We start from the raw sequence: 27,853 nt of genomic DNA on the forward strand, positions 1-27,853 counted from the left end.
CGTTGTTAGGGCGCGGAAAATAAATACGCGCGGCTCTGTCCGCAGAAGAGAGCGAGAAAGGCGCAAGCGAGAGGACTCAGTCGTCGGCGGTAGCGGAGGCGGACACGGGGACAGAGAGGAGGGGAGGGGGAGGGGTGAGAAACGGACGGAATGAAAAAGGGGGTGGCAAGAAAGAAAGAGGGAAATTCAACACGTGCCGTCCTCCTCTCTGCGTTAGCTCTTTCCTATTCTTCTGGTTCGGCCAAAAGCTCCTCGAACTTCCAAGCGTTGCGAGGCGCACTCGCGTAACCCTTGAGTGTTCGTTTCTTTTTCTTGCCGCCCCACCGGAATCCTGGTGGCCACCCCCGCCACTTGACTCTCTCGGTTTTGCTTGCGAGTCGTCAGAACAAACGAGTCCCGACTCTGACTCTGTCGAGAGCGAGTTTGCGTTGGGCAAAATCGACAGTTTCTCTCGTTTTTGATCTTTAGATACAATGGATTAGAGGCCTCTCGTCGAGTGGCGGGTAAGCTGCCTGCCCTTGCCGAGTGGCGAATGCCTTGAACGATCCTCCTATGAACATAAGCGTCGCGTGCCGATGATTTAAAGTGCCGCTATCCCGAAAGCTTAATGACGTCTCGCTGCTTAATGACGACCACGACGACGACGGCGGCGGCCAGGAGGCTGCCTTTGATCTGCCCCGCGCGCCTCCGCAGAGAAAAGGCCTTCGGCCCGCGGTAATTGTTTTGGGTAAACTGAATGCGATGCTTTGATCCAGCCTCGGCGACGTAAGCGTCGATTCAGAACGCGCGTCCCTGTTAATGAGGCAAATCCAACTGGAAGTTTTCCTGCGATGCCTTGTCGCAGGGAATCGGAATGAAATTGTTCGGAGGCGAGGAAAACGATGACAATAATGACCGGTTCTTTTGTTTTTGTCGCTGCTCTGTCTTGTTCAGGTTGAATATCGTTTAATCATGAACTGGTATCGTTGGATCATGGGTAACGACAGCAGACTGTATTGGATTTCGATCACGTTACGTTCAATTTAACCGTGCTTATTCCTGATTTGAATTCTATATCTGATATAAATATCATTAATGATTTGTGCAAAATATAGAATATACCAATGTGAATATATACAAATATTGATAGCTGTTGTTAATAGCTGATAAAACTAGTTGGCGATTGTTATCCTATTTTTGATTTTTAATTGTATTCTGTAACTATGTTGAACTATATGTATACACGTGAATTTAGGGTCGGGAACAGATTAAGTGAGATAGGCAGATTAAGCACACATTAAAATGTTATTCATCAGCTCCAGTTTACTCCGTTTTTTGCGTATTAAGGAATTCATATATTAAGGTTACTTTTTGAGAATCTTTATTCTGGTTAGAGGTTATGTCCTTTAGACAGTATCGTACTTTTGTTTGTTCTTACTACTGTAATTGAAAGATCTCTTATCTTCTGCGCCTTGTCACAGATTTCAATCATCGCATTAAAAAGGAAAAGAAGCTTTCTATCATTATGTAATCCCAGATAGAAGTATAAGATAAGAAATAGAGTATACGTACCTATCTATTCAGAACCGTTACTTCTCTTCTATCTCAAATAAAAATAAATTCTATATCTAAATCTAATTCTATATTTATTAAACTTGTTCGTATTTCAATTTTATCTACATTCAATCCGTTTTTTTATCCATCTATAATATTCAAAATATACGAAATTGAAATTAATAGGTACATTTTTCAAGTACTTTTACACCACTGATTTTAATATTTTTTTTTTTTGAATATATGTAACTGTTTGCACCGCCTAGAGTAAAATCGTCACCGGTGACGGCTGTTTTCGCGCATTTATTCGTGCAATTTTTATCGTGTTGTAAACACGCCTGTTGACGTTCTATCGCTTCGATAAACATCGCTGAGCTTACTGAATATTTGCGAAGGACAATTTCCAACAAACCCTCGATATCGGTTTACATCGCTCGCTAAGAACCGTTATTAGCCATTGTTTATTGTTACAACACTCGGCTTTTGCTCTGATTTGCAAATCAGATAATCAGTTCATCGAAAGTTTAACCGAACCGCTTAACCTCCGTTCGGCAGAGACCGAGTCATTATCGCCACGAGCATCGACTATTTCATTTTATAACGATAAAGCGAATAACTGACAGAAAAGACTTTTCAACTGTATGGAATATATGGAATTTAAAAGTATATAAAACGCATAATACATTCGTAAAAGATTTTTGCAAGCGTTCGAATATTTTCGTACGAGCTACTGTAAATGTAATTGACCTAGAATTAACCGAGTCTTTGTCATCTGAGTTTTAATTCGTTTGTCCAATTTATAAGGTCGTTGAATTATTTGGAATATAAACTAGAAGCTGAAAAATCGTCGGAAGTTATGGTCATTGTTGAATGGATATTACGTAACGTGATTCTCAATTTTATTCGCGTTTTATTTGTGCGGCAAAAACGTCATTTAATATCGATAGTGACGTAGAGAGGTTCTAATATCGATACAAGAGTTATGTGTGCGACAGTTCGAAGGACGAGGGTAAACATACATATTTTTACGAGTCTATCTTCATATCGGAATTACACGAGAACTGAGCAAATACGGTTGCTCGCGTTTATGATGTGTATTAATCGAGCTAGATAAATATTGCGTTCCCTTACGTTGTCTTTCCGTAGCGCTGATTCTCTCGAAATCCCACAAATAGTATATTTTTCAACGTTTGCTGAAATCCACTGATTTGATTTTATTTATATGTATTTTTTGAAAATAATGCTGCGAGGTTGTTTAGTTAATGGGTAAACATTTTTTAGAGTTATCTACCTGATTAGCGTAAAAAATATAGAATTATCAGTACTATTAACAGATTGTATATGTATCTGTCAAATCTCAACCGTGATCCACGTAGCGTTAATTAATACCTTAGATACTTATTAGAAATTTAACATCAAGATTTCCTAATACTCAATGAAAAATAATTTCATACATGTAAAATTTACAATACCGTAATACTTAAAACCGTAATAATTAAAATACTTACAAAAAGTAGCAAATACTATGCTCAAGCTACAAATGCTCTAAGATCATTCGTAATTAGAAACATACGTATAACAACTTCCAAGCTGTCACTGACAACTGTCACTGTCTCGCGAATCCCTCCGGACACGAAAAAAAGTCAGAGATCAAACGACAATGAACAATTCTTCCCTTTCTTATCCCGATCGCCGTTTTGCGGCTGGTCTCGTCACAACCGTTCATCCAATCCGGCCAATTCGATCGGCTTTGATCGTACGGCTCTCATCGCTTCGAAGGGGGCGCGGTGACTGAATGATCAAGCCTGCAGCGGCGCTAATCAAATCCACTTAAGAGAAGAGAACACGGGATAACGAGAAACTGCTCGACTATCTTCTTCTCGCGATCGTACCATGCTAACAACAAAAAATCAGCGATCCAGAAAAGTGAACGCAGGGAAGAAAAGTGCGAAAAAGAAGGTGTCGCACTGGTCCCAAGGGGATCCAAAGACGCGTTTACATTGTGTTTGCGCCAGGGCAGAACGTGGCGGACGTTTATCTCACCACGAACGCAACAAAGGCCAGTAATGAGAACATGTGTTGGATGCAGGAAGCTTCATTAGCGAACCTGTTCCTGTCCGCGAGGCCCATTGTGCGACCTAACTCTGTCTGCGCTCTGCGATACGGTGACTCGTTGGCGCGGAGTGCTCGATTCTTTGCCTCTGCGAGCTCGTATCGCCGCCGGGTATTAGTTACCGGCAGTAAACATGAATTCCTAATTGCGGAAATGGGTCCCGGCCGCTGCTCGATGATCGTTATCCTGGCGCTTGCCACCGTACCCTGACAATCGGGCTTGCTTCGAACAGTCGCGCCAAATAACGCAATATCGAGACTTGTTTTCGGATAACGTCCCCCGAGAGGCTCGTATAGTGTTGTTAGTGTTGTTAAATTTCGGTGGGGATTCTGGGATAAAAGAGTTTATAGGTTAGATCTTAGATGTCAGCCTGGTTCCTATGTCAGTCTGCTGGGACTTAGAGATTTCACTGAGACTTTGGTATTTGCAATGTGATGTCTTGTGAGAGGATTTGTGAGGTAGAATTAGAATAATGTGGTAGCACGCGAGTTGCTTTTCAGGATAACTGGTGAACTATCGACGACGAGTTTTAAGGAATAGAATGATAAATTATGGTGTTTATGTTGTTATTGTGACAATCTTTTGTGATAATAGGTGTCCGAAAAGTTTTGAGATACTTAAGTTAGCTTCAACAAGAAGTCTAGTGCGTGGTGTGTGGTTGATGGATTTTGAGGCACATTTATTTTTTAGATCAAAATTTTATATGAGGAGACATTTACTTTTCCATGAAATCTAGAAATAATCTTTAGTTTTAGTACTGACATATGAATAATAGGAATCAAATATGAACACAGTCTTTGAATGACAATAATCTGGATGACTGTATAATCTTTTAATAATGAATCATTACGTATCTGTCACAACTTCCTGTGAGTCGATAAGAACATATTATTAATAACGTTGATAATAATATCAAATTATTCAACGTCAATGTTTTTCTAATTTATATATGTCAATTCGAAATCATTATAAACTGTTACGTTGCGTAAAGCAAAGGAATTACTACGTTTCATAACAAAACTGTTCCATTTATTTACAGTTTACGACGGGGTCCGGGGGCTAACGTGCAAGACGCCAGTGGATATTCTGCTCTTCACCATGCAGCTTTGAACGGACACAAGTATGTTTCAATAATGCTTCAAAAAAATTTGATTTGGCAAAATTAAAATTAAAATTAATTTCATGAAAATTCCATCGACATACAATATCGACTAAAAATTTGAAGTAACTTCTCCAATTGTGTCTACATTGAATCATCTACTAATTTCATTATCAATTCAAAAGTAATTTTACAAAATATTAATACGTAATATCTTTTGCTTAATAACAGTTTTTACCAAATTATTTTCCAAAATAGAAGAATTGTAAGATAACATTTAAAACATTTTTTGAGTCTCTGGAACTTATTATACATGATTCCAAACTTTTGACTGATAATATACGGGTATAATTTACACATACGTATATAATTATATACATACGTATATGTTGTGTTAGCTCGTGTTTCTAATTAATACTCCTTTCGATCGGCAATTAATCGATGTCACATACATTCTAACGATAATTCGGGGAAACGCTTTTATCTTTAGGGAGGTGGTAAAATTATTGCTCCAATATGAGGCTTCCACTAACGTCGTCGACGCTAAAGGCTCTTCGCCGCTTCATTTGGCAGCTTGGGCGGGCGACGCTGAAATCGTGCGGTTAATTCTTACCCAAGGACCCTCGGTACCTAAAGTAAATCTTACGGTCAGTAAATTTATTCTTCTGCTATTTCTTTTAATTTTTTTTATCTAATTTCATTCGGCAATCATGCTACGATATCTTATTTCGTATGAATTATAATACTATGGTATTATTATAATATATGATATAGGTAAATTATTGGTTTATGTTATATCGATCACGGAAGAGGATGGAATTTTATGTCTCTTTTATTGAAGTATTCAACTGCGGAATTTATGTAGTTTCTTTTAGAAATTAATTTTCGTTCGTTGTTCAGTGAATAGCGCAGAAATTCTGTGCGTTCCCGAGACATTTTGAATTCCTTGAATAAGCCTTTGACGTTAGTTCTGCGAAACGAAATTTTCTTTTATTTGAATATACTGAAAAATTTTGTAGCAAAAATCACTTGTTCGTGTGTTTTATAAAGTAATTTTGATTAACCATTTCTTCGCAGTATAACGAAATTATAGTTTGAATTTACATACATCATACTTTAAATTCACCCACATGGTCTCAGTTACTTGTTTACTTTACTGTATCTGAGAATTGCAGGAAATTTATTTCCCCATTTTACCAGAAATATAATTTCTTTCTTATTACACTGATATTTTACTACTGTTTCGCTATTTATTTCAAAAAGCGCTTTTTAAACGTATCAAACAGATTCTTGTACTTTCCGAAATAATAAATTTCTAATAGCATATTAATTCCATTCATACCGATCACGAAATCGTATGCAATCTAATATCTGTGTGAAGCTTCGTTTTGTCCGATAAAAATCTGATCGCTCGTTCCAATACAAATAGATCTACCTTTCCTTCTGTTCGTCAGTAATTTCACGTAACCGTGCTGTTTTGAGTTGGAACGCTCTAATGCCAGCAATCGAAACAAAGTGTATCCGTTAACTCGAAATACCGGCTTTGTATGATCGCAGACGAAGGACAACGAGACGGCGTTGCACTGTGCTGCACAGTATGGGCACACGGAAGTGGTGGCACAGCTGTTGCAATACGGATGCGACCCCAGCATCCGCAACAGCCGGGGAGAATCCGCGCTGGATCTCGCCGCGCAATATGGCAGGTAAATTGCACGTACGATTTTTTCCTCCTTTTTCCCCTTCTCTTCTTTTATCTGCACATATTTTTGTTCCCTTTATTTTTATTTCCATGTATTCTTTCCACTTATTTTGTATTTTTGTCTATGTTAGAAGTTGCTTTGTAATTTTGACTCTATCAAATGGTAGTTCGCTTCAAAATCGAGCAGTTTTGGAACTGGTTTTCAGAAACTGCTCTCATATTATCGATCGTCCCGAATGAATAATCGATGACGCTGCTAATTGGCTTTGTGCTTCTTCTGTAAAATTAATTATCTTTTATAGATTGGAAACCGTGCAATTGCTCGTTAGTACGTATCCAGAGCTGATCGTGCCCCTTCGGAATTCTTCCTCATCGGTGATTTTTCCTCACACCCCGCTGCATCTAGCCTCGCGAAATGGCCATAGGTGAGTCTTTGTGAACATGTATCTTTTTATGTTTCCTATAGTCATGATATTTGCTGAAATTACATAATTTTCATAAATAAATTCCAATTCAATTTCTTTATAATGATTCCCTAATAGTTTTGAGCAGTGTAATAATACGAAACATAAATAACGTATATGGAATAGAATAATTGAAAGAAAAGAATATGTACGTAGAATACATATGCGTATAGAAAATATACATAATATATAGAAAAGTACAAATTATTAAAAAAGGAAGAAGAATTCAATATAGGTATTTGTTCCCATTAAAAACTTCACACTATATCTCATCATTGGAATTGTTGCGTTTATTTTATAAAAACATCAGCTAAAATTCTATTTGATGTTGCCAGTCTCAAGTTGACCTGTGAATGGTAACTCATCCAATAACTAAACAGAATCGTTCAAAAGTAACATACTCTCTTTATTTAATCAAGCTGAGTCGATGATCGTCGCACGACGTTTGATCAACATGCGAGGGTAGCAAGCGTGAGTGCAAGCGTGGACAGCCGCTGTCCATGAAATCTATTTTATATTGCATTGCAGATCAGGATCGTTACTAGATTATTCATGATTCGTGGAACCCTGCCGGACCTCGTGCACATGTTCAGTTTCTGAACGCGTACACGCATCGCACGATTAATTTGCGCCTGATGTATGACATCCAAAGAAAGAACTCTCAGTTGTAATCGTTCGTACACGTTTCTACTTTAGACAATACTATATGAGCGACAAAACATCATGATCTTTTTAACCACTGTGTGTATACCTTGGGATAGACGACTATTATCGTCAATTAATTATTATTTTTTATTAGTTTTATAGTTTATTAATATCAAAGTCATTATTTTTAGAAAATACTGATTGTATGTTCTAGATAATATCGTATAAATTGGTCGTAACTAGTTGTCTGTGATTAATCTTGTTAGAGTATCTCCAATAAATTAAGTTTATTTTGATGGAAACAATGGACATATCTGAAATTGGAACACGTATCTGGTAATTGCGAATATGTCATCGCTCCTATTATATGATCAATTTATCTAAAACAGTTATCAAATATTTCGCAGGTCATTAAGTATCGACCCAAACTACTCGATATGAACGAAACACAGTTCTTAATCGGAAGTTTTCATAGAAATCGGTCCATAATATTATAATCACTCATGTTCCTTACGAAACTCTCTATTTACGAATTTTTATATTCTTCAAACAATTTTTATAATATTTCTCGAAATGTACTCACCAATGAAGAACGAACCAATGCATCTCTCAACACCAAGAACTAAAAAAAGGCTCAAAATAACCAACAAAACTTGTGAAAGTGCAACATTAGCGGAGAAGAAATCGACTAAAGACTTCCTCCTAGTATGATCACGCCGCTTCTTCCAACTCTGAAACGTAACGTTCCACCTTCTAGAATTCCATTCGCGAGAACGCTTTTCCCCTGAAATCGTTCGCGCTAATTACCGAGTAATGTAGCCCTTGCATTGTATCTAGGAACAACAATGGACTCGTTTCAGCTAACCATAACGATGTCGAGCCATTTGCAGCGTTGCCCATTAGAGCCAATCAGAGAGCACCGCGTTGCGTAATCCCGTCGAATACGATATGTATGTACGTCCTCCAACTGCCATGATCCGTCGCAACCCTCTCCTGGTTACACACGTCCTATATTACCACCCTACCGATCGGTCTCTCGTTCCTCGTTCGAGCGAATCTCCGATCGAATACATTCGCGGAGACCGATAGCACTCTGCCTGTCCGTGAGCGTTGCTGACCGCCCTCTCGATTACGAGGATCGTATTAATCATTACCTTCGAAACGTATCGACCTAGATCGTTCGACGTTTGCGCGGCTGAACCGCGATTGCTCGCCTCTCCCCCTCCGGACCGACTCGATCGCGGTATGTTTAATGCCCCTTTATGCGCCAAGGTGTTCTGACGCTTCGATAACCGCACCAACACTCACGCGTTGTTCCCTTTTGAAGGGATATATCGTGGCTTCATAGCGCTCGCACGATGAACAATGAGAGAGAACGTTGATGGATAGTAATTGGTGCGTGATTTAGTATGTAAGTGGAAATTTAGATGTTTTGATCACTTTTTAGGCGTAATATAGTATATAGGAGTAATGTGAAATTTACAAGAATGTATAAGTTTAGGTGATAAAATCGTTTCAGTGTGATATAGTAGGATTTGTTATTACGAGTCTGGGCGTTAAAATTATATGTGCGAGTAATATAGTGATGCTTTTTTGCATGGGTTGGAAAATTATTATACGTGGACTGTGGAAAAACATTATACATAAACATAATATGAGAAACAAATTATCGGGCAATATGATAAACAAATTGGTATCTGTTTCTGATATAACATGGGTCAATTGTGATGTTAATACAAATAGGTCATTGATCATAACAATAAGAAAAGCAAATGATTAAACAATATAATAAACAAATTATTATTCGCTTTTAATAATACAGATTAATCGAGGTAAAATATATTCGACTCGATTCGCAAAGAATTAAACGTATTTGTTATATACAAAAAAAAAAACGAATAGACGCGTATATTCAGAGCGATATTAAAAACGAAAAAATTGTGTTTCAATTTTACTGCACGTGAGATAGGAAAAAAGGAAAGAAAACAATATCAAATATTCCCTTATACGACCAATTTTCCATAAATACTACTGTCTCTCTCCTTCACTTTGCAGTCCCATGTGTTGGCATTTCCAGAGCAAATTTCGAAAGGGTACACATGGGACAGGTATTTTTGACAAAGCGTGAATTTCGAAACCGTAAATTGTGTGACAGCGAGCGATTTATTGGAGCGAGAGAAAGAGAGAGGGATGTCAAAAATAAGCGATAGGGGATGGCGTGTGACGGTGAAACGTGGTTCCGCGAACGAGACCGGAGGATTCGCGTTATATTTCGCAATGGCGTACAATGGCGGCCGCTATAAAGAAAAATAGTGGCCGAAATATTCGACGAGAGAGCTTCCCGTGCCAACGTCCGATCGATTTACTAGCATTTACACAAATAATTGGTGATTGTTGCTTCGCACGGCAAAAATGTTGAGTTAAATAAACGATATTGTAAGCACGAGCCTTCGTTATTTGATTAATCGAATCGTTCAATCGGATGATGCAAGATTAACCGGATAATCGGTTACACCGATGCTGTACAATTAAATAACGAAAATGAATTTCGGCACAGGCTCGAAACAATTCTTCGAATTCTGGCTATTTGCACGTGTTTAACCATATACATTCATTTATAGTATACATATATAAATATATATAGTTTTTTTTTTCTTGTTATATTCCGCGTTATATTTCGAAGAGCTGGATGCGATGCACCTGGTTTATTATTTCCAGTCTGTCGGCGAACCGTTCGTTGATTTAAAATATCCAAGCAGTTGTAAATAACGTTTGGTGGAGGTATCAAGGGAAATATTTGTGTAAAATTGACATGGTAGTAATCGGTAAAAAATTACAAAAAAATTGAAGTGTGAACGTTATTTTTTTTTTTTTTTTTTACATATTTCTCTGAATATTTACGTATTTTTAATATTGCGTGCAGATGCATTTGGGGTAAAAAGGTTTTTGATTTGAAGCGAAGAATAATATTATAGTTCTTAAATAATACTGTGTATTTCAGAAATTATGTATCATACTTTACAGGTATCTTGACACGAGTCACTTCATTTCTAATTATTTAATCATCTGGTTTATTTCATATTGAACTAGAAAGTTGAAACACCTTTCTACCCCCTTCCATCCTTCATCCACAATTTTACTTTCTAGAATTTTACTTCTCAATATGTATCACCGGCTTAAAGCAGTCACAGCGAAACCTCTTACAATCAACACGACTTCTCTCTACAATTTCTTTAAATCGTTTCAAAATACACCTACGTCTTCAACCCCCTCAAACACCCAAAGAACCATTGTTGCGTCGTTCGTTTCCAGCATCGGGAAACAGAGGACTGCAAGAGCGGGGAAGGGAATGGTATTTAACGCTTTGCTCGGCCAATTCATTCTCATTTAACATAGCGGCGTCACGTCCATAATCCGGCTGGTAAGCCTTTAAAATAATCGACGTTGTTGGACGAGCGTAGGATGGAACGGCTGGGTACGGGTGCACGCGTGGCTCGATCGAAAATCGTTCGTTCGCCGATCGTGAATCGCCGCGAAACGGCAGTCATATTGTAATCGGGTATAACGTCGGTTTTTCTATGCAGCCTTGCTGCCGGTAATCGCTTTAACTGGCGCTAGCCGCTTATAATGCGATCGCGTCGCGATACACAGTCCGATGAATGCATTTTCCGTCGCTAGCGATGCGCCATCCTCCTCTTTTCTACCCTTTCCCTCATTCTCTGGTGGAAACCGCTCAATCTGTGCCCCTCTGGCCATTCTCGACTCCTGTTGTCCACGCAGATTCCGCGATATCGAAACCGAAATATGTATATATCGAATGATTCGTTAGACGAACTTTATTGGCCTTATTTTCATGGAAAGCACGTGACAGGTTTCTAAAGATATATATTATTCTGTATATTAATTTTAAGGTCTTATTTAAATTAGTGAAATCACTTGGACTTAACGATAGAATTACTTATCAGATTAGTCAAAGTTATGAGAAATTTTATAGACTTATAACGAGGTTGTTTGTGGAAATTTAACTTTTTGTACAACATGTTATTATATAATTACTTTAACATGTTCACAGAATATTGCCAGCTACAGTGATATCGTTTCTGATTAAATACGTCAGATGAACGAACTATAAAATATATGTTAAATGATCAGCTTATATTTTACATCAAATGATCAGTTTATGCGAAATGTCGATCTCCTTCGTAACTATGGAATATAAAACTATAGGAATTTTTGTTTGAAATACTGCAATCGATAAACTTCTGTTGACTGCGTCATAAGGCTATTGGAATTCCATTAATTTTAACATTAATAGAAGGAAGAATATATTAATTTGTAACTAAAGTTATAACTGTATTAATTTTCTTCTTCAAAACTTAAAAAGATAATTAATCGATACCATATACTAGCATACTACCAATTATTGAAACCGTATGACGCATATTTCTCAAAAATAAAAAATAATAGGAAGAAATGAACACGATATATCTTGAAAATTCCAACATCTTCTTTCTATCGTCTATTTTACTTTGTTTCGAAAGTTTCCCTACGAAATCTCATTCACGTAAACAGTTTGTCAAAACCAAGCAATATTCGTTGTTCACACGTCCCTTGATATTCTGTTTCTGATCGCACTTGCCATAGTGGAATACAGCCGCGTGATAAATACACCATAGTGTATACAGCCGCGTGATAAATACACCATAGTGTATACAGCGCGCGTGGCACGCGCTCGCGAGTCGCACGCGCTGTACAGTTTCACAACGAGTGTTCGTGTGTACGTACACGCGTGGTGTTCACGCGACTATTCACGCACTCCAAGTGCCGCGATCGTGTGTCAACGAGACACCGTGTTCAAGTATATTCCACTATTTAACATTTTAACGTTGTCACGTATGCGTGACTTCGCTGGCGCGAGCGGTCATCAGCTGTCACTAGGTAGACGTGACGTCGCCCTGGCTACCATTAGATAAATGTTTCTTTTCCCGCTTTTGATATCCACGTTTTGAATATTTATTCATACACAATTATGCACCCTGTATGTAAGAGAAGCTGAGTGTAAATTTATCATACCAGCGAAAATAATATTTCATTTGTTTTAATTTTCCATGCTAAATATTAAAAAAAAAAAAGAAAAAATAATTTTGCTATACATAATTTAAATAAAAGTATTTTAGTTGAAAAGTCATTTTATGACAATGTTGCTAAGTCTCGTGCAGATTGGTCAAGTTGCTTGAATTTAAGTAACCTGCGACACCGTTATTAGTTATTAATCGATGTCTACAATGACTGGTCGAGTTAGTTGCTGCAAGTCCCATTAACGGACGAATGGATCTGTTATCTTACGCTACGCGACATAAAATATTCTTTCAATTTCCAAGTGATATCGAAGTATCGTACTTTATTATATTATATGTAATATAATATTGTACTTTTTCTTTTCAACCACTTTGTCGCTTTATTTCTTATTCTTCCCCTTTATTCTATCACCTACATAAAATACCAAGAATATTCACTTGCAAACATTAACTTGCGAGAACACTTTATTTATCGAATTAAAGTCTAAAAACTACCTAATCTACAATAGTAGTTAACCCCAAATACCAAATTCATCGCTCAAACGAAATCCATCTGACTGAGAAGAACCAGCTAGCTCTACAGCCACGTTCCCGTGTCAGTACCCCGAATAAAGTTTCACGCGATTCGATCGGATCTCGTCGCGCTGATTAGGTTGGAAAATCTGGCTGGTCTCCGGTGAACAATCTCCACGGTCAAACAGCATACCGGGTCTTCGGGTGTGTGTACCGGCATTTTGACTGTTTGGACAGGCGCGAAACTACGGTATCCCGATGTGCGGAACTCGATCGTGTACGCTCGTTCCCGGCGTTGAGTACGCGCGCAAGACCAAAGTGTACACACGTAGCTAGCCGGTCACGTCGGAACGTAGGCCAGGATTCGCTTGTGTACTCGATGCACACTGCGATGATTGCGTTCACGCACGCGTTTCACGCGCCCCGCCGCGATATTTGGTGGATCTGTTGGATGCGTGGGCGGCGATAGACAGAGCCAGAGCCCATAGCGGGACCAAAAGGGAGAGGACGTGTGTAGGCGAAAGAGAAACACAACCAGGGGGAGGTTTTCGGTGTGGAAGGGACGAGGGATGGATTCCGGGGGCTGGGAGTAATGTCTATTATCGGATTCAATATCGGTGCTCTTGGTAAGCCAGTATACAAATACCCCTATGGCACGGTAATAACAACATAGGTGCACGTGAATCCGATTCCCAGCCACGAATCCTATATGCGACGGATGGCTGCGGTCACTGCAGTCGGTGCACACCAGCCGACAGATACAAAACGAAATCTGGGTTTCGTGCTACACGCTGCTGCTGGTATCGCGTCGAAATGGGAAATGCGTGCAAGCGGGCCACTTTCAGCTGACACCGGTGATCCGCGGAGCCACGGATCCTCTCTCTGCCCTCGAGAACCGCTCCTCGATCACCGGTTTCCATCCGGTTCCGCTTCAGCAAATTTCAACGGCCGATGATATATTCGCGGCTAAAGGGAATTCGAGGATAGCTTCTACTAATTTGGTTTGTTAATTTTAGGGGAGGTTCTGCGTGAAAGGTTTAAGCTACTAACGGAATGACGTTTATGGAGGAGCGTGCCATTGGCTCGTGTATGATTAATGGATGAAGAGATCGATAATATTTCTGGAGAATTTGTTGAAATAAGATAGAATCGATTCATTTATATGACAGTAAATGTCACATTTGTGGTACACGTATTGATTCATTCTTAATGGAAACGAACATCGAAATAGAATTAGATTAATTCAATTAGGTTTTCCAAGGGTTGATGCAAATTAGTGATGCACAGTATTATTTTATCATTTATTTGAATATCTCGTGACTTATGGAGAAGATATAAATACGTTATATCCAGTCTTATATCATGTTATACAATTACATTTATCTACAATGCTCACAAACTTTGATCATTTTTTTCATATTTTATTCCAAGAAAACAGTCATCTACCAATTTGATTCTTTTACAAAAACAGACTGTAATTGAGCCTAGAAATAAAAGAAAAGTACTTAAATGTTGGTTTTAGAGCTGTGGTGGAAGTGTTGCTGGCAGCAGGCGTGGACGTAAACACGAGGACGTCCGCTGGGACCGCGATGCACGAGGCGGCGCTGTGCGGCAAAATGGAAGTCGTGCGAGCGCTCCTGGACCGAGGTGTAGACCTGGGCATCCGGGACTCGCGACAGAACACGGTGCTCGATCTTCTGGGACAGTTCCCACCACACGTCACTCAGGACATCACCGCGGTGATAAAAAGTGCGTATCCGCTGCGACGCTGGTTTTTTTTCTCCCGCCTCGACGCGACATCCCGAGTAAACGAGCTGTGCAATTAACGAGACATGTCTCGGGAGAAAAAAAGCGCTTTTTCTTGCCGTTGTCAATCATTGCTTACAAGTAGGCAGCGATAAACTGGCTCCGATAAGCCTGTTCCCGTCGATTTTCAAAATATTTGCATGATCGAACTTCGCGTGACAAGATTTAACGCGATAGCACGTTAAATCTTGTTAACGATGATCCTCTGATGAAAGTTTGATATTGTTCTGTTTGCAATATCCGCGATTCCAGTTTGATTTTGTATCGTTGATCGACGATTGTTTGTTAAGCGGTAATTCGCGTTGTGTTTGGTTAATGATTAAAGCGATGGTTCTTAATTGCGTATTGATAGCGAAATTGTATTGTAAATATTGGCGACGTAAAAGGACGCGAATATAGGTTGGACAAATTACGATGAATTGGACGAAATGATTCAAGTGGTCCGTATTAGATACATATTTGTCAATTTGATATAAGGACTGTTGGCTATTTTACGATATAAAATTAGATATTATACGAAAATTATTTGTTAGCGTATAACAAAGATTAGTTGGGTCACTTTGATTCATTAGTAAATTGTTTCTGTAACTCATAAAGTTTTAACTAAAGCGTACTGTAAAATGAATGAAATTCACTGATGAAACTTTGGGAACAGGGCACAGGTCTTCCTCTGGTGTGGAAAGCGACGCAGACAGCGAGAACTTGCCACCCATTCCGGTCCAGGGAAACGATTCATTGGGTAGCCCTTACGAAAACGTTCGCCCAGGGGATGATCTTTCTCCGGCGGAAGGGACATCGCCCACTCAATGGCAGTTCTATCATAAGCCTCGAGACGACGATCGCCGCGTTTCCGGCACTTCCGTTATGTCTTTGTGAGTATCCAATCTTTTTTCCCCTATTTTCACACTGGTTCGCGCCTGTCGTCGCTTTCGATGTTTCATTTTTTTTCCTGACCCTTTTACGATCGTAAAACTTTCTTGTGACTCTACATGTTATGCGTTACTGCGCTCTGCGCTTCAAGCTACGATAAGCATTGCCAATGGAACGAGTCGTCGTGTTGATTTATAGTTAAGGGCATTTAAACGATTCTCGGGTTCGGAGAATGTAAAGAGAAGAAATTGAGATGTGCATAAGGAGATTTAAAGAAGACTTGATAATATCGTAATTTCCAAGATTTATATTATATCAGATCGTTAGATAGAATATTTTATACTTTATTGTACTTTATAATTGTTTCAATTTCAAACGAATAAGAACTATAGGAAAACGTCGAGAATTTCACTGAACAACTTCACTTGACTCAACGATGGACTTGCTCGTAAAATTATCATTTTTAAGATAACTACAACAAGAAAACGACAAACAAACGCAACTTATCTCGCGAATATTCATTCCGACAAAAAGAGATGACTAACAATAACCAACCAAGCTCCGTTCCACTGATGCGAAACACCGGCTTGTTCGATCGTGACGAGCCATCGCCATCTCCGACAAGAACGCATCGGTACACGCTATTCGCATTTTGCGTTCCATGCAACGATCTCCTCTTCCAGCGAGGAAAAGCAGCCTAGAAAAGAAAAGAAACAACCCAACAAACAAACAGAAAAAAGAAAAAGAAAAAAAACCCGGAGGAAAAGAACAATTCTACTGAGCTCTACCTGTTCCCCGAGTATTTGTGTTCATCCGGCGTCATCTTGGCCGGGGAGAGAGAAAAGAATATCGCGTCGGTGCATCGGATAAGAGCGGAGAGGCCCCGGTAATATTTTCTAAAAAGGGCAGATATTTAGTATAGATGGGCGCATAGCCGTGGCTGCTTTAATATAGGAGATGTCGTGTAAACAAAAGCATAGACGTGGACCTGGGCACACGGAGTGAATGAACGAGTGGCGAGCAGCGAGTGCTCGGATGATGGTTAACGGCGTCGCTGGTATCGTTTTAGTACCGATGCTGGTTGCACCGAGCACAGGCATACGAGAAGGGGAGGAGAGGGTTAGGTTGTGAGGGTGGTCAGGAAGAGAGGACGTTGGATGGGGTAGGAGAGCAGAGGAGGAAAGGTTCTCGGACCGAAAAGGGAAGCTGAAAGTAGAGGTGGAGGAGAAGAGGTTGGAGGAGGTGGCGCGGCCGCGTGTAGCCCCAGCGCGTTAAGCACCGCTTGGCTTGGTTTAATTTTCCTGATGTAGGCAGGCGATGGTGAGTCCGACCGCCTCGTTCACCCCTGGGTCACCCCCGCCGTATACCCCATTGGTACTCTCGTTCCCACTTTCTTTCTCTTCTGCTCTCTCTCTCTGTCTCTCCTCTCTCTGTTGGTGCTACTGGCAGCTGCTAAACGCGGTTGGCCTGACTAGGCAGAGAAAGAGGACCGAGGTCGATCGAGAAACTGTCAGAGGGAAAAAGCGAGACGGCGAGTGGAGAAACGAAAGACGAGAAGAGGAGCAAGGGGAAAACGAGCGGTACCAGAGCTTTCCGCACCTCCACCGTCAATGTTTGACGTCGGCAGCCGTGGCTCGGCCGCCTCGAGATGAATCCATCACGTTAAACAATGTAAATGTTAGCCCGTCTCAGCATAAAACTAATAACCATTGCTCTCTCCCTCGTCCTATGAGCATGGCCTCCAACCGCGGTTCGCCGGCTCTTCATTCACCTCTGGCTTCGCTTGCTTCCACTCCTCTGTTCCCCTGTTCTGCCTAGCGGCGCGCCACACCGGTGTGGTCCTTCTGCTTCTCTCTTACTCGTTTCTCTGCTCGCCTCCGACCTCGCCTACGTGGCCTCATTAAAAAGTCGACACTCGCCCGCGGACGTCTCCGCTTCAACTTACGCATTGTCGAGAGGAGAGATGATGATACTCGGAGTCGTGTGCCATTCGTTAGTTTGACCAATGAACGAGCACTGGCCATTGTATCCGCGCCTCTTCGCGTCTAGTACGCTTAATTGTGGAAGATCGCCATAACGAAGGTTTTCTGGGCGATTTTTCGATAGCATAGTTTCTTTGAGAAAATTGAAGATGGAGAAAAAGAGGCGTGTCGTATTCGTATCGAAGACGTGTTTTTAAAAAGATGTTAATTAGGAAGACAAATGTCATTGATGGAAATGTTTGGCGTTATTAGCGATTTATGAATGGAAGTAGATCTGAGCCTTTCTTTCGTTAAACATCCATTGAACTCAACCGAAAAACTCGAATCACGATTAAAACCTTCAAACGTGTGGTACACCTTCTTCAGAACATAATAAAGAATTAATTGAATCGTTGTATGCAACAAACATATTATTGATTTAGCTATTTGAAACATATGAACTATTTAAATAACGATATATTAACCATTTGATACAACAATATTTTACAATTATCTTAGCTCATCAAGTTATCTTTAATGTACGTACTAACATTCAATCGTAATATTAAATTTGAAAAGATAGAAACAATCAAAAACTTCCCATACTTAATTACAATCTTCAAGTAAAGAAATATACAACGATAAAACTGATAATGTGCAATTCGAAAGAATAAAAATTCGAAAGCGACGTATTTATAAAATGGCTGTTCTGCGCTGTATTCGCTTGATCGGTGGAACGCCGGCTGCACTGCTTCGCTTTTCAGTATGCTACGATAGTGGAGTCGTTGTAAACCGCGTTCAAATCTTACGATACCGGATGGATTGCGAAATTTCAGTGAAAACGAGGAATATGGGGGATCTGTGAACGGAGTATGGAGGACCCTCCAGCAGACAGAGGACTCCGACCCCAGTTCCGTCTTCGACAGCGTCTTTATGTCCATGTCCGACACTCTGAACTCGATAAATACTCTCGAAAGTTCCGATCAAACTCCCGACGACAAACCACAAAACACTATCACCGACAGAATACCATTAGCACAGCGCGACATCACACGGTAATGACATGCAAACGTTCTCCAGCACAATGCTAGCGCTTTCGATTCTCCTGCACTGAAATCGATTCTCTATTCGATTGTCTGTCGAAGATACACTGCGGTGAATTTTACGACGCTGCAACCTGTTGCGTTTTTGTAATTCATATTGGATATTCGTGACGCGTAAATAGGCAAAGTATAGGGAAAATTGGAATTGGAAAATCTTGGAAAAGTTGTTGTGGAGAGTGATAAACTTATTGTATGTTTGCTTGGAAATTGATCTCATGGTGATGGGTTTTTCGTAATTTTACAGCGTTATGTGTATTTTCTGGATTATTTGCTGTTTGATTTTAAATATAATTAACTTAGTTTAATGTTTGAATTTCATATTAAATATGAAGTTCAAAGCATCGATAAAAACATGTTCACGCGTAAATCTCTAAAGAGTAGAATAATTTCCAAACGAATTAATATATAAATAATACTGTTTTCAATTGTATCTAATCAAACTGCACCATACAACAAGAATCATAAGAATCATCTTCTATCATGGAGAAATTAAACAAAATCTTCATCGTCAAATATTTCATAATCCAAAGAACAGTCCTTTAAATCCATAATATATTACAGTGTCAATCGTCCAAAGCGCTACTGCATGATATTTATCCTAATTTACTTTGTCATCATACACGAACGAACAAACAAAGAACGAAACAAATTAAAAAACAAAAAGTGAATTTGTTCGATGAAGTAAACCATTAGCAATTCCAAGTTAATGGTGAGTTGGTCCCGCTGAGACGTTGAGTTTGGTTGCGCAGGGGTTCCGACAACGGATTGTACCAAACGCCACCGGTACCTCGTGGAACAATGGAGGGTAGCTTCGTGTCGGAGGATCTGTCCTTGACATTACCCACGGGATACGGGGGTGGCAGGGAGTCGGATCAATTGAGCGTTTCCTCGTCCTCGAGCGTCGGTGGACCGAGCCCACGGGACCGGCGTTGTTTGCCCAACGATTCCAGCGCTGCCGGGATTTACTTGCCAATGGCACCCTTGTCCAGTTCTCTTCACAGCCCCGCCTCCAACAGTAAAGTCTCGGTAAGAATACCCCGATTCCCCTTTTCGTCTCGACATCTCGTCTATGACTCGGTGAAGAGTTGTACTATGTCGCAAAAAGTATACTCGTTCGAAGCGAAATCTTTCATTCTAGTAACTGATCCGACGTATTGTGTCTTTGTTGATGAATTGTACGAAGTATTTAATAACATTTTTACTTTCATTCTTGGTGATATTATTGGTATTCTTGATGATATATATATATACAAGATGTAAACAAAATAGGTGATAGTGAACTTTGGTATTGTATTTTGTTTTTAACTTTGATGTGGTTCTTTAATTTTTATGTGCAAATCTTAATCTTTGTTAAACAACCTAGAAGATTCTAAATGGTTTAAGAAAAACTGTGACATATATTTAAGAAAGAGATTCTTCCTCAGATATAAGAAATTTTGTTGTTTGCATTGGAATTTCGTAAGAGTAGCGATCACGTCTGAAGATTACAGGAGCAAAAATAAGATAAGTCTATTTCCGTTGGTTTTCTGATTTTTGTGTTACGTGATAGTCAAGGGTCAGTATTTTATTTGAAAAGGGAAAGAACTTGTCAGTTTAGAGATATAAGCTTCATAAGAATAAATATGAGAATTCTTTGCCTATCGAACTTTCAGGCAGAGATTAATTTATCATAATATACGCTATTATTCTATCTCAAATACTACAATTACTTATTTCTAATTAAAAAAAGAATAATTGTTTGGAGAAGGAGAAATGAACTTATCTTTAGTAGAACACGATACCAAAGTCGCTTATTTTCATTATATCCTGTATAAATAATTTTATAATTAAATTGTTGTTGTACTATACGTAATGGTATTACGTAACTTACGCAGATTTAAAAATTATGTAAATCAGTATCAATTTCTTATGCTTACATTGCCATGTCGTATTATGAAATTGTATCGTATTTGGAATTTTTATAAGCTTCATATTGACATTTTCTTGTTTTCCTTCCCTTTCTTTAAATACTGGTCGATTGTTAATTTCAAGCAGAATCTCAATTTGTACAGTGAATTGTTTTTTTCTCAAGCATCCTTCTTCCCTATTTTTTTCCCACTTGTTCGAGATTGAAGCTTTTTTTACTGCGCGAAGAACCGGCAATGAATCATCTCTGCGTCTTACAGTTCGTTAACGTGGACAAATTGATCGCAAGTTAATTGGCCCGGCATGACAGCTTGACGCTGGCTACACATTTTTCCTTCGAACGAGGTTACTTCGTGAAAAAAAATACCGATCGAATATTACTTTCGAAAGATATGCGAACGATTGTTATTAATCGAACTTCATTAACATTGAACTGTTTTTATAGATGGAGAAGGCTCCATTTTCATTGTTGTTAATCGCAATTCTTAATTGAGACTGTATTCTTTATTTCCGTATTTTGTGTCAGTTGTTGTCTAAGTGCCAATATTTTATATTCAACTAAGATATAGTTATCAATATTATCAGTTAAGATTTAAGTAGCTACTATATCTAAATTGCGGTCAAAAACTATTCTTTTAGAGCTACTTTAATATTTCGTTGTTTTGGAATATATCAAACTTGTATTTAATCTATCTAACTGATTATTTATTCTCCACATACGATAATTACTATTTCTCCATAATATCGTCTGATTCATGCTGTCTGCATCCTCTGACTGTTCTCTAATTCATCAAATTCTCCAATACATATTTTTATAAACGTTATTTAAACAGGCAATTAGACACAACAAGACTGAAATATGCAGAATTTTACATTTGTCTCGTTCTACTACAATTTTCCAACTTCCGTTCAAAATTTCCTGAAAAATCTATTTTCTCAGCGCGAAATATATTAACAGGTCCTCAAGCGTAAAATTAGTAGCAATGTATCTTATTCCAGCCAACTCCACCGAAAAAGCCACCCAGACGCAATCTCTCCGTCTCACCGACGCACTTGCAGACCCAGATGTCTTTATCAGCGGACTGTTCTCTGGGCCCGAGCAACTACGAGTATTTATTCATGGCGCGCAGCGGCGCCCGCAGCCATATCGACTTGGAGCAGTTACAAAAACGCCGTGAACAATTGCGTCACGTGACCAGAAGCGTGGACCAATACGTGGAAATGAAGTCTCGCGTGCCGGATGGCGAAGAAAGACGCGAAACTAACGTAGAACCGGTTGCCATAACTTCCATCTACGAGAACAGACCGATCAAGACGTTGAACCCTCGACGAAAATTACGTAGACACGCGTTCGAGAATTATGAACCGGAGAGTAGTCCTTGCGCAGACAAATCGCCGTGCAGCGAGACCGATTCGTTCGTCCAGGAACCGATGTTCGTGTCGAACGCGTTCCTCACGCTCAAGTCTTCCCAGGAGAGTCTTCTGGACGACAAGCGCGACGCTATCGACGAGCATTCTACGCCAGAAGGTCGCGAAGCAACTGACAAGCGCCTGAAACGAGTACAAATGATGCTGCCCACCAGTCCAACGCACTATGTTCAGCCACCGACGCCTGATCATCCGCCACCTTCTGCAATGCAGGCTGAGAAGTCGATTCACGAAAGGATTCGTCCTTTGAGTCAGGTGAGTTGGACTTATTTTGTAGACTTATTGGTGGGTGATTTTGGGTGGTTTGCTTCTGTTGGTTTAACTTTCAAGCTTCTCATTTGGAGGCTTTGGTCGGTTTGTCGCTTATGTTTATGTACTGCGGAGTCAAAAAGAAGCGAAGAGAATACTCTCTTTCCTTGTTCACTGTCACACGATGAGGTCTCATTTGTAGATGCGACGTTCTTGGCTAAAAGTTTACGATTGTGTTGGATCTATCGGAAATAACCGATTAGATCCACTTTCCTTCGAAGGCGCTTCTTTCTAGCTCTGTGCAGTATTTGTGTGACGTGCGAATTTTTGGTGAGGTGGAATTCTTGGTAAGTAACTTTTGCCATTAGCAAATTAGCAAACATCGTTCATAGCCTAAAGGTTCTCATAAACACAATGTCAAGATTAATATCAAACATTAGCCTTACCAAAGCTAATCTAACGTCCAATGTAAAAACCCGTAAAAGATGCAGAATTCGCGTATCTACGTTATTACATTTATCAAACCATTTCGATCACGCCAACTCTCACGAAACATTCCTAGAATTATCGATCCATAACATCTCAAAAACCCACGTTATCTGCCAAGCCTTTGCCTCAACAGCGATACATTTATCTCTGGAATCGCATGCAAATCGCAGTCTCCCAGTAGATCTTAAGCGGCTGACGCGGTACAAACGTCTTCGCGATTCGCCACACGATCTCCACTGGAGCGTGCGTTCGCGGGCGTTCAATCTTGCATCCTTGGCTGCGACTAAGGACTGGCGCGTGTATGTACCTTGTAACACATGTCGGGATGTCAAACGTAGCCAACGTATCTGGTCGCGAAAGTACTGGTCCGCAATGCTGGTCTCGTAAACGGTAGCATATTTAAAATCATTTATCATTCATCGAGACAGACGAATAACGATGTCACAGCGATTGCATCGTGTCAATTGTTGGAAGGATATCGTGAAAAATACCGCTCAGTAAGTGTTCTTAAGATCGAGAGACGGTCCTGGAACGTGGACAGTAGATAAGCAGTTGGCAGGACGCTTTATAGCAGGTTACGTTTAATATACAAGCCGTGTTTGATCTGTGATGCGATTTGCAAGGAGGCCGACTTCTCTGTCGCTCTATGCTGCCTGTATCGCTCGTTTCTCGCCGTTTGCCGCGTCATCCTGTGATCGTTCTGCTGTGAGACTGACTACGTTCGCTTCCCATCCGCCGCGAATGGATATCCACACAACATCCACCGTGTGCCTCTATTTCTCCCTCGTTTCTCATCTATCTCGTACCCTCTACAGGTGCGCCATCTCGTGATTCGAACCATCGTATTTTCTGTGTAGCACACGCGTCCTCTCTTCCCATACCGTTTACCAACTATGTGTTCCTTGCATCCTTCTTCAGCACCCACTCCAATTCGCTCTCGCTACCCCAACGCCTGTCCTTTCTCGCTAGTTCCTTTCCGCTGACTGCTATGTGCGTTCGCAATCCGTGTCTTTCAGCGGTTATACATGCTTCACGAAATATCGTACAGTGAATATATCCTTCAGCGAAAGGAGCCGGATGAAGGCAAGACGCTTTGGCTGCCGGCATGTACGGTTACCTCCGCTTCAAGGATATCGAGTAGTTAGTGCTTCAGGATCTTCACGGATACGATGTCGCGTATGGTTTTTACCAGATTTTCTCCTCTCTGTCGTGTGTGTACAGACGCCTGGTTCTTTCCGTGGATCGATTCGAGGAACATTTGGATAAGTAATCAGTTATATCGACAAGCGTAGGTATATTTAAGATACGTAAGTTTGTTAAGGTTCTGTTGAATTGTTTAAGAGTTTATTGTAAAAGTTAGACTCGAGTTTAGGATTACAAGTTGCTCTGGTGCGTATAAAGGTATTAATATAAATAAAGGAAGAGGAATAAGTATTTAAACTTCAACTGGTATTATTAAGCTATAAGCGATTTGCAGTTTTAGTAAATTACCTATGTTTAGAGTACTACGTGTCAATTTGCATTTTTTCTATGGTTTAGTGCTATATTTATATATGAAATAGGTATAAATCAATCTTATAGATTGTAAAATTAGATGACCTAAGTCAAACGAATAATCATCTATTATATAACAATATTAATCAAGAGTTAAGTATTACCAGGATCAATTTGGTAAAAGGAAAATGGGATATTTTTTAGCACTCTCTCTCTTTTTAAGAGAAATTATTCTAGATAATTTTATGATTTGTTAAGATACATTTACGTTATAAAAAAATATTTTTTTTGTAGATATGTATAAAACGTGAGAAAATAAAGACTTTGTTGGAGAATTTATTTGTAGATCCATTTGTAGAACTAAATATAAGAAAAGGGGTTAGGGGCTTGGATTAGGTTACATGCGAAACGGGGAAACGAAGTTACAATGTGCAATTTCGTTGAACGAGATGTCTGTATGTGTATAGATCTGGCAATCTAGCGGGACGGTAATTGGCAAGTCACGGAGTCGCGACTGGCGATAACGAGTCAACCTCGATTTCGATTGACGCTCGTAAATCTCATCAACCCGGACGAGACACAGCCGATGTTTCGGCACAATTTACTCGTCTCCTCGAGCGGTATAGTGGTAAAGGTACCTTGGTTATACAGGAAACAGAAACTGTCTAGTGCATGTAATGTTTACTCGGTTTCGTATTCCTTTAATGATCAATCCATGGCGAAAGAAATTGGTCACTCGAAGATCAAATTTTTACTCACTTTATGTATCGGATCTTCTCTTTTCCAATAAGGGAAAATACATTATATCGACGATTTAAAGGTTCTTTACGTTAAAACATTTTTAAAATAAATAAATAAAAGTGAATAAAATGAAAGTACAATAAAAAATCGACCATGTGAAGGTCGTCCACAAACGAACATACCAGTGTTTTAAGAGTTAACATTTCCTATAAATAACACCTCTAAAAAAGAGAAAAAGTGTGTAAAAAAATGGGTCGCGTCAAAGTCGTTCGCAAACGAAAATCTCAACGATTTGTTAAAATCGTACATCGAAATAAACCTTTAAAATAAAAATATGAAATAAATAAGAAATAAAAGGAATATATAAAGTCGGACTTCGTTGGACTTGTTCACGAACGAATGTCAACGATTCGAAGATTAAAATTGCCTACACCGGAATTTAACTAAATAAAAGATAGAAGAGATAAAAAGAACGTAAAATATATGGGCTACGTCAAAGTTGTTCAGGAACGAATGTCAGCGATCTTTTCGGTGTGAATCAATGGCATATCGAGTCGAGGAGGAATCATGGAAAAGAGGAAGCGTGTGGCGGCGCGCCTGAAGCTTGGCGAAGGAAGAGAAGGAGGTGGAGGAACTGCTCACGGATGGTTGCTTCACACCCGTCAACTTCCGCGGATCCAGCAGAGCGGCAGAATGCAAGACGCCGACACCCTTTGAATAATGAAGCCCTCAGCTTCTATGCCTGTCTGACTTCTCCTCGCGAACGCTCGTTCTCTCCTTGCGTCATGACGACGACGAGAAATCTACGAATTTGTAGCGACGCTTTCCGCATGTATACCATGCGTACACCGCGAGATGCGACCGCCCGTGTCTGTCTGCTTGCCTGTCTGTCTGTCTGACCGTCTGTCGTCTCTGCTGGCGTCAAATTTTAATTGCGTTAAAACGGCGATCCATGACGCGAGGGAATCTTATCTCGTTCGCGCTTACCACCTTTGAGTTTCTTTATGGATGAACTGCTCGCGATACGTGCACCTTCTTCATGGTAAAACGATTTCTCTCAAGAGTTTGTATTTACATCTGTATTTACAGTATATCGTGGCAGTATTTGCACGTTTGGTTGCTGTAAAAATATCTTACGTCTGTATTATTTGTATTACATTTATTATTATTATTATTTATGAAATATAACAGACATGATTACGATATTTAAAGATTGAAACAAATTTGAGGGTGGACGTAGAGGATACAAAGTATTTATCGCAATCAAAAAGTATTTGAACAATCAATTATCAATCGTTTATATTAATAAATCTCAATATTGTATTCAACAAGACCATCTTAAGCACTGTTTGTAATATGTAAACGATGATTAGTATCTTTAGTTGATATTTTAGTTTTTCCAAAAAGGGAACGAAACGCTCCATTGAAGATGTAAAAACAGAGTTTTTTTATGTGTATATTTTGTAATACAGTTTTATTTCAACAGTTTTCGCTGGACCAAGTTTCCCACTAATTTGAAAGTTATAAAATTGGACGACATATTTACACGAACTCGATGACTTTTATTATTGTTATAACATTCAACATTTATTCAGAGCGTTAATTCGGGGCAAATGACGACGATATATTTTTGATTCGGTAAATCGAAATTTTAATAACCGTACACGTGTGGCAATGGTTTAAATTACGGGTCGAAGCTTTATGGATACAAATACATCCCTGGCGAGATTTATTTACCCGATTCATATTTTATAACGTTTATTGTGTATAATCGTATCAAGTGATCCGTCCCAATAGATTTCTATCGGATTGGAATCGTTTTTTATTTGGTCTGCACCAGCATGTTTTCGACGCGTGTGCAACGCTCAGAGATGAATCTGGGCACCTGCTCGTAAACGTTACCGCACGAAATGTCATTTCTAATCCCTTTTTTTTTTTTTAGTAATTCAAGTCTGTATTACTAGTAAAAAAGCGGGCGTGCTTGGAAATAGGCGGAAAAATTGGAAAAACTAAATATAATCTAAATATTTGACAATCACGTTTTTACCATAAATAGTTAACTTTCGGTGTATATATTATTAAATTTCAATTGTATGGAGCAATTTCCCTATTCAACGCTTTTATGTAAATATTAAACAAAAAAAAAAAGAAGAAATTAAACTACTTGGATAAACCAGTTTGTCAGAATTATTTGGTTAGAACTAAACTGTTTTTTTTAAACTGAAATCTTAATGAGAAGTGATTATTTATTTGCACGAAGTATTTTTCTTACGTTATAGTTTTAGATTTCCGCTTACTTTATTATTTAAATTATTAAATTACAAAATGCGGAAGAATGGAACATCAACGATCTTGTAATCTTATAATAAATGCAACATTTGCTCCAAAAGTAACAAGAAGCTATAAATAATAAAACGACGTATTTCGATCTCTTAATACAATATCAATTCCTAATTGCATTTGGATACCTTGGATAAACATCCGTAGACTATTTTATCCATCAAATATGATTGTCCACATTCTAAAACCAAAAGAAATTGGATAAACTACTAAACTCAGAAGTTGTAAAAATATTAATATCGGACACCCAATAAAATCCGGCCATCGATTAAAATGTGTCCGTAATGGATTTCATCAGGAGTCATCTTTGAAGAAAAAAAGAG

At 39.3% G+C, this 27,853-nt stretch overlaps 1 protein-coding gene across 2 annotated transcripts in view; it reads left to right on the forward strand.

The window, feature by feature from the left end:
* Window positions 1-27,853, forward strand: part of LOC117163262 (ankyrin repeat and SAM domain-containing protein 1A) — an 83,501-nt gene that overhangs the window by 7,840 nt on the left and 47,808 nt on the right. For both annotated transcript variants that reach the window (XM_033345377.2, XM_033345378.2), the window contains 8 exons: window positions 4,686-4,766; window positions 5,236-5,392; window positions 6,303-6,448; window positions 6,747-6,869; window positions 14,667-14,893; window positions 15,606-15,822; window positions 19,634-19,910; window positions 21,789-22,472. In XM_033345377.2, the coding sequence (XP_033201268.1) occupies window positions 4,686-4,766; window positions 5,236-5,392; window positions 6,303-6,448; window positions 6,747-6,869; window positions 14,667-14,893; window positions 15,606-15,822; window positions 19,634-19,910; window positions 21,789-22,472 (1,912 nt within the window). The remainder of the gene's footprint in view (window positions 1-4,685; window positions 4,767-5,235; window positions 5,393-6,302; window positions 6,449-6,746; window positions 6,870-14,666; window positions 14,894-15,605; window positions 15,823-19,633; window positions 19,911-21,788; window positions 22,473-27,853) is intronic.

The sequence above is a fragment of the Bombus vancouverensis genome, chromosome 2, assembly GCF_051014615.1.
Source record: "Bombus vancouverensis nearcticus chromosome 2, iyBomVanc1_principal, whole genome shotgun sequence".
Lineage (NCBI taxonomy): Eukaryota > Metazoa > Arthropoda > Insecta > Hymenoptera > Apidae > Bombus > Bombus vancouverensis.